Source organism: Gouania willdenowi, chromosome 10 (assembly GCF_900634775.1).
Source record: "Gouania willdenowi chromosome 10, fGouWil2.1, whole genome shotgun sequence".
In the NCBI taxonomy this organism is placed as follows: Eukaryota; Metazoa; Chordata; class Actinopteri; order Blenniiformes; family Gobiesocidae; genus Gouania; species Gouania willdenowi.
Window position 1 is genome coordinate 13399846 of NC_041053.1, and position 8236 is coordinate 13408081.

Genomic DNA, 8236 nt, shown 5'->3' on the forward strand with positions numbered 1-8236 from the left:
TGTTGGCCTTCAATCCACAGATTGGCGGTTTGATCCCCCATCTTGCTCTGTCCATGTGTTGACGTGTCTTTAAGCCAGACACTGAACCCTAAATAGATCCCAGTGGTGTGTGTGAGCACCTTGCGTGGCAGCCACTGTGTATGAATGGGTGAATGACATACAGTGTAAAGCACTTTGGAACTGCTTCAATGCACTTGATTAAAGTGCTATATAAAAGGCCATTTCATTTTTATGTAAACATTTTATGGACATTTTAAAAAGGGAAATAATTCATGAATACTATTACATTCTAATTGTTTTATTATTTAACTGACATGGCTAAAAAATAATGCATTTTTTGTTTTGAAAATACAGGTACAGATTAGCAATAGTTTACATAACATAGCACATTTGAACAAAGACGTGCTGTTTTATCAAACCACACAAAAACTACATTTTCCCAAAATAGTACTAACGTTGTCCACTGCTGTTAACGCAGTACAACTGTAAACCAAAAGCATCTTATTTTAACAATAACACTTAACACGGGTAATCCAATGTACCGACTTTACTGTATTGTTCACAGGGAGTTTAGGGGTGGTTAACTGCACCCAAAGCCTGGGGAATTCTTAATCCCAAAGTTCATGTTTCTTTTGAAGCTCATGTAGCAATGTAAGAGAGGCAGCTTTAAAGTGTTGGCACATGTATTTGCCAAAGGCAGTTTTGAGCTGGAAAAGAACTGAAGGCGTGGACGAGGTTCGATGCCGGCAGGAGGCACGCAAGGCACACCTGTGGCAAACATGAAGACCTCCTGCAAGGAAACTTCACAGTCTTTTTCTAAAAGTGAAAAACAATGAAATAAGTTGACCAATAGCTTGCATCACAGGGACTTTTCAGGGCAGTTGGTGTGGTAAAATTTGATAATCAAAAGATAACTTTACTAACCTTCACAATCAAGTAGGTAGTCCCTCCAGAAACTTATTATTTTATTCTCCTGGATCCTCTTGTTGCTTCCATTTGGACTAAGCTCTGGTCGAAACAGATCTTCGATTTCTGTAGCGGATAACTTCCAATCAGAGTGGCAGAGGACAGGGCTTAGGATGGCAGGATGCTGCTGCAGCGCTGTTAAAAACTGCAGGCTGGCCAGTCCATCCTTGAATCTATAATATAACAGATTACTTGAAAAGTTTAATATGGACAAGAAGCAGCTATAAAGCAAAGGAATAATACAGTGACACTGTTCTCAAGAATAACTTTTTTTTTTTTTTACCAGTAATTTTTTTTTTGTAATTTAACAAAATGAGACCTTTGGATTGCACTGTGGTTCCTGTCAAGTATGTACCATCTGAGGTACTCCTTCACAATCAAGGTCTTCTCCTTCACTGACTTCACATGTTTGAAGCACCCTGCTGTCTGTAACATGCTTCTGTTTTTAACTATGAGGTCTTGCAGGGTCTCTAATGAGGCTGCATTCTGAATCTGAAAAATAAAACATAACCTTCAAATTATAGCACAAAATCCATTCAAACACAAAAAGTAATAAGAACTATTAATATCAGAAAACTACCCTGACGTTTCAAATGGACAAAATTGTTCATGTAACTAGCCAATGACCTTTGCAAACATTTCAAACCCTTTCATCAACGACCCTCCTACCTCTTGTAATGCTGTCCATATTTCTTCATCTGTAATGTCATCCACAGACGAGTTGAAACTGGGTTTGCCTGATATGTGGCTGACCAGATCCTTTGAGAGGAAATTTGGGCCAGGTCCACCGTGCACTATGGACACGGCAATCATCTTCCCTGCCAAACTATATTCATCTTCTCTCATTGCTGCTCATGGAGATGTAAAATGAATTATTCAATAAGTGTATATATTGAACAAGCATTACATAGTTGAATAGTATAGTTCTTCTGTTAAACATTCTACACAAAACTGTACCTGTTGAATTATACACAAGGTAGCGGCTTTTTGCAGGTCCATCAAATATGGGTCGATGGTGAAGTGTATTCATTAGAAGTGAAAGGAATTCTTTTTTAGGTCCACCAGTATCGATACCTGCCTCAAACCGGCCTGCATCATCTGAAAACTTAACTAAAATGTCCTTCATTTCAGAGAAAGTTCTCCTTTTGAATCCTCTCACAGCTCCATCCCAGATGTCAGAGCGGCATATGTTAAATCTGCTGACGGCATGACAGTCAATCTGGAGTGCCAAGTTTTGAATTATTTGTGCTACAGATTGCTGTTTCTGTTCCATCCTACCAACAGACAGACAATGAAAAAGGTTACTTTAGCTTAAAGCCACAACAGGAGAAAGGCCACTTTTTGAGAATCTATGCCCTCAAAGTTTCTGGCTGCTATTCCCATTTACATCACTGTTATAAACACGAGCATGTGTACATTGTTTACAAGTTGATGGGTCTGACAATGGCAAAGACAAAATCAGAAAACTAAGAGCAATGTCAACTGACCAATGAGAGTAATATGCACACCTCTCGCAGCTGCTCTGACCCATTCCGCAAAGTTATAAAGTGTAGGAATAGGCGTTCAGAGCGCCAATGAAAATAATAGGGTTGCTATGTTTTCCTATTGAAAGTAGGGCTGCTCAATTAATCGAAATTTCATTTCAATTTTGATTATCATACCCAACGATTACAAAAACAACAATCGAGAAAAAAATATTTAAAAAAATTCTAATGTTTTATTCACTAAATAAAACAAACCCACTATTTCGGACATCTAGAAATAATAAAGCTTGGCACACACGTTATTAATACTAACTTTGAGCTCCTCCCCTCCGCCCCGCCCTCTCAAAGCTAAAGTTTGCCTGCAGGCCAACACAAGGAAAGTTGTTGCTAGTGGTCTTGAAACATGGCAGGAGAAACGCAGCAATAACGCTCTGTAAACAAGGCAAGGCAAGTCAAATTCTCTTCTATGGGAACACTTTGGGTTTGATGATGAAAACCGAGAGCAAAGACACATCACATGCAGTAAGTGTTTTATTTGGTGCAAAGATGAACATACTTGTTTTTAATGTTTGAAGGATTGTATTTATGTTTAAATATGTTTTGTGTTTTTTGTACAAAAAAGAAATAACTTTTTGGTTGACAAATAATAATTTGAATAATCGTGATTTCAATTATGACTAAAGTAATCGTGATTATTACTATTATTATTATTATTTATTTTTTTAGAGTCGAGCAGCACTAATTGAAAGTGGGTGTACAATCACAATTATTTAAAAGAAGTAATATTATGTAAAACCAGAGCCGTATAAAGAGAGAGTTGGGAATTGATGCAACATGATTTCAGAAATAATTAACTGTAAAATGAAACAAAACAGATGCAGTAAGTTTAACCATCCATTTCTTACTGTGCATCAAGTGAAGTTTCATGACTGCTTGCATCACTGTCTGAGTCCTCCTTTTCGTTGTCTACAATAATGGGTGCATACAGGGTTGTGTATTTGCTGAGAAAGTAACACAAACACATTTACATTGTTGATGTTTTCAAATCAATAGTAATACTTCAAACTTGAGGAGGCAATCATATTACCTATAGCATGTAGTTTCCACTGTAACTCCTGATGTTCCCGAGTCATCTTCTGAATCAGTAAGCAAGATCTGAGGAGCAAACCAAAATAGGTATTGGACTATTATGTGGAAGCACATTATAATGTAAAGAAAGGGGTATGAGATGTCCTATTTAGAAAGAAAAAAATATTCTAATGTGGACATCATCACAGTCAGTGACATGCATCACTTTATGTACTGTAGAACAAATAAATTGCACAACAATATTCTCAGACAAAGCTACATGTGAACTACACATTAAAATTAAGGAGCCACATATTACAGGAACAGCTGAATCGAGCTGTGAAGATTCTCCAACATTGTCACTCGTACTGGTACTGTTGGAGATAGATTCAAATAGCTGGAAGTAGAATAAATATTTAACTTTTGCACTGGAGATTTGATTGAAAGAAACTTTACTACAAGCAATTCAGGTATCCTAGGGTCTACCATCTATGACTGGCACTTAAATCATGCAAGCAGGGACAGTATGACAATTTTTCACTCAATACTGTATCAGCCGAATAGAATTCTGCAGCACTTCTACTTGTAATAACTACCTCTGAATCAGATGAGTCTGAGTTGGACTGCTGAGCTGTGAAACATAGGATTAGACAGGCTTGGTCAGAGCAGTGATTCATTTACTTGGGATACTACCTGGTTTAAGAGAGCAAAACTTGTTGGTTATTAACTACTTTAACACTTACAGTTGGTAGAGTAATCTTCAGTTGTACAAATATACAATGTGATGCGTTGGTATGCTTTCCCCACTGCCTCCTTGTAGTGTTTCAGAGAAAAGGGTGTTTCTGTCCCTGGTATACAAGAAATCTTCGTGCCATCGGGGTAGAGCAGAAGGTACGGACCACCATCCGTCAAGTCCTTCATTTTCTGTTCGGCGGCTTTAAGCAACTGGTCAGCATTGGACCCTGGCCTCACTATCAGAGGTAGTACCATTCCTCTAACAGGTTTCAGTCTTCCATCTTTCATGCGCATAAGACCCACTGAAATCTGCAAGAAAACAAATAAGTAGGCCACTGTAAATTGTTTAAAATCAACACTAAAAATACACATCTGAATGAAGTCACAATTTACTAGCCCACACAAAAGAATTTACCTTTACTGGATTGTCTTTCAAAGGTTCTTTTTTCTTTTGGTAACACAATTTCCACTCCTTCTTTTTTAGACTCCTGAAATTCAGGAACGAAGCCAGTGCATTTTCTCCTGGGCTTTCTGCATTAACATATTTCAATAAAATATTATTAAATGAGTGCATCAATCAATGTTAATTCTGTAGTTCACTCACCGAGTATTATGAATAATACAATATAGAATGTAGATAGGCAAAACTTAATTTAACAGAAAGTAACGTAAGAAACGTTACCTTTGCTTGTACCAGGCTGATCAACATTAAGCAAGAATTTAATGTTTTTGCCACAGGAACTGCAGAATGGGGTTTCATGCTGCAGGCTGAATCCACAAAAGGGACAATACATTGTAATCTGTGTGATAGAAATAAACACACACACACAAATGAACAACTGGTCGGCGCCACAATGCTGGTTGTATTGAAAAGCACAACAAGGTTCTAGTGTTTAAGACATATCTAATGAATCCGTGTACCCTTCGTTTTTTGATTATTCCACTTTAAAAACAAATAAAAATAACAAATAAACAGTGTAGTTATTTTGTTTTTCTGATATAAAACCTAAACACAAATACAGAAAAACCAAACACCAGATAAGCAGCGTTTTTCAGTTTTGTTTTTTTTTTTTAAAACTTGTTCTGGACCATGTCTCCACACACAATGAGACTGTTTAGGATTTATTTCAGCAGTTTTCTGGTCTCATCTTTTGATTCAGTCTGTGCATGTTTTAGTGGTGTTACAGTCCAAATAGCATCCAGATAAACTGGTGACTGATTATCTACTGTGAGGCTGGTGTGGGGAACAATGGATATTAGAACTTCTAATATTTTACACTTTTGCCAAAAAAAAAAAAACAATTACAGCATTTTTGAGGGCAGTAAAATATTTATTTTTGCACGTTATAAATACCGCTAACAGCAGCCGTCAACACACGGAAGTTGGTCATAAGAAATGAGCAGGACCAGTAGATTTATTACACCACCTCTGGTTCCACACATGTGCATGTTTCACGTAACATCCATTTTTATGTTTTCATTTTATTTATGTATTAATAATGTTTCAATTCACCAGTAACGTGACTTATGTGTTGCTTCTTTTTGTGTGTCGGACTGGGAGCAAAAGTCCGCCCAGTCACCAGTTTATCTGGATACTATTTGGACTGTAACACTGTTCAGTAAATTTGGCAGATATTCACAGATTCAGACTTCCAGCATCAATAACTCTTTAACGAAACATCATCGACACATAAATGACACCTCTGCCATCAGTGTGAGGTGGACCATATGATACAAGATAATTTTTATCAAACGCAGCAGAATAAAAGTCCGCTTGTCGGTCGTTCTGTGTGGTGAGATTAAAACATGAAACTGTCGTCCTAGTTTCCTCGTAAATATCCAAATACCACACAAACAGAACCAGATTTAATTTCAAAACAGAAAAACACTGCTTGTTTGGTTTTTCCGTTTACTTGTTTCTGGTTTTAAATGAATAAAACAAAAAACAATCGTTTTTTTAATTTGGTTTTGAAACAAAATAACCAAAGAACTAAGGGTACACGGAGTATTTTTTTTTTTTTTTTACGTGTGTAGTTACGACACATTCGGCTAAAAGTTATCAGTTAACATGGTGACTCTTAACTGCAACACAAGTCCTCTCTTGAACGTGATTGAGAAATGTACACTATTATTCAAAGTACAATTACAAATGGTCTACTGTTGCTGTTATGTTAGCCTGACATCACTCGCTCCAGACAGGATTAGTTTATATTAAGTTGGCTGTCACTAGCTAAATGCCGTAGTGCTAAAGTTACTGAATCACTAGCGTTATGATAGCCTAATATGAAAAGTATAAAAGTATCCTAATCAACTTTCACTTACTTTCACACGTGTTTCGATGTCTTCTTCTTGTTCTTCTCTGTTATGGCGGGTTTAAAACATCCGCCAGAAACGTGTCCGTCTGTAATACCGGTCCGTCTGAAACACTTCCGTTGTGGCCCGTCATCGGAAACACTTCCGTTGTGGCCATTTTGCAAATTTTTTTTTTTTTGCCATTTTACATTTGTGTTGTGATCTTTTTGCAATTGTGTTGTGACCCGTTTGTGTTCGTTTCTGTAAATGCATTCACCTGACACTTCCCTGCCACCGTATGAATCACGTGACGGTCATTTCGAACTTCCGTTGTCGCAACTCTCTCTCTAAGCGGTTCTGAGTCAGACTAAACCCGGTGTCATGTATTGAGTTCACATCGTACTAAGATTACATATGCGCATGCGCACTACCAAAAAAAAAAAAAAAAAAAAAAAAAATTGGGGAAATTTTTATTTATTTTTTGCTTATTTTTGTTTTCAAAATGAACGAACACGTGTTTTATTTGTTTATTGGATTATGTTAGGGTTAGGGGCTATAATCTCGGAGGTAAACTCATACCGTGACACTGGGTCAGTGAATGAACGTAAACTAGCAGTACTAGTTGTGAGGAGCACACGGAGTGTTCTTACCTCTTCTTTCACAGAGACTTTTTCTGCGGCGTTTAACGGAAACTCCTCCGTTTCTTCTTTGGGGATTTTCTCTGGATTTGGAGCAAACATTCCGTCCCACAGATAATCGTGGTCACGAAGCTCCTCCGGTACAGCTTTCCTCCTGCAGCCTTTAGCCTCTTTCTCCTCCTCACTGTCTGTCTCACTCAGCTTCACTTCCCTCCACACTATTTCTTCTTCTTCTTCTTCTTTTTCTTCCAGTTTAACGACAGTCATCATCCAGCTCGTTGGGACTTTAGCTTCCATTGCGTTTTCTTTCTCACGGTGTTTCCAGCTCTCCTGATGGTTTGCTTTACAATCCTCAGGAACACTCTACCATTAGCGTCTCTGTCCGTCCGCCATTTCACTGCATTGTTTCTGCGTCACACTGGTTGCCAGATGCAGCAGATGATTTCCCGCATGAAAGATGTTGAATTTCAACGGAAATTACCCAAACACCATCCGTTCATCATCCAATTAACAACATAAATATATCTTTTGACCAACTTTATTCACAGGTTGCTGTTTGTAAAACGGATATTGAAAATTGGAATCATTATTCTTTTTAATGTGATGTGATACGTGTGTTAAAACTTTCCTTTTGAGTCCCCCAACCGTGGTTGAAAGACACAGGGGAGATATGTATACTCGTGTGGTTAACTCCTGTATACCACACGCTAGTCAAAGTTGGTGCCGTCACGACCGCGTATGAAGAACAGGCCGTGTGGTTGTCTCAGAGCTGAGGTTTGCAGTGGCGGTTCTTGCACATACATTGGTCTACGATGCACTGGCATGCCTTGGACTGTGGGATAAAACTCGTAGTGGGCTTAACTTTCGACAGGTTGATCCCAAATATCAGTTTTGGTATTACCACTCAACTCTTCCCTCTGTCCACAGCCACCGACATTATACCTAATCCTCATGCTTATCACCAGACTGGCTTGATTACACAACACAATAAGCACAATATGCACAACTGCAACTTCACATCTCACTCTCACTTTACAATAATCCACTCTTCCA

General features: G+C 38.1%; 1 protein-coding gene across 1 annotated transcript; it reads right to left on the reverse strand.

Annotated features, from left to right (window-relative positions):
* Positions 1-282: 282 nt before the first annotated feature.
* LOC114470601 (G2/M phase-specific E3 ubiquitin-protein ligase-like) lies at positions 283-7622 on the reverse strand. The gene is made up of 12 exons (XM_028458874.1): positions 7196-7622; positions 4936-5053; positions 4669-4784; positions 4262-4562; positions 4115-4149; positions 3538-3605; positions 3356-3451; positions 1924-2240; positions 1636-1814; positions 1286-1458; positions 925-1139; positions 283-816 (listed from the first exon to the last, which is right to left on the reverse strand). Exons 1-12 carry the CDS (start codon positions 7478-7480, stop codon positions 581-583), a joined length of 2139 nt encoding a protein of 712 aa, XP_028314675.1. The 5' UTR covers positions 7481-7622; the 3' UTR covers positions 283-580.
* Positions 7623-8236: the final 614 nt, after the last annotated feature.

Bases quoted from the DNA above. Each gene is read 5' to 3' on its own strand.
- LOC114470601 (XM_028458874.1), bottom strand. From the start codon at position 7,480: ATGGAAGCTAAAGTCCCAACGAGCTGGATGATGACTGTCGTTAAACTG. The intron at 3,606-4,114 runs GTAGTTATTACA...TTTGCTCCTCAG, and splicing joins CAGACTCATCTGATTCAGAG to ATCTTGCTTACTGATTCAGA. The intron at 1,140-1,285 runs GTCTCATTTTGT...GTTATATTATAG, and splicing joins AACCACAGTGCAATCCAAAG to ATTCAAGGATGGACTGGCCA.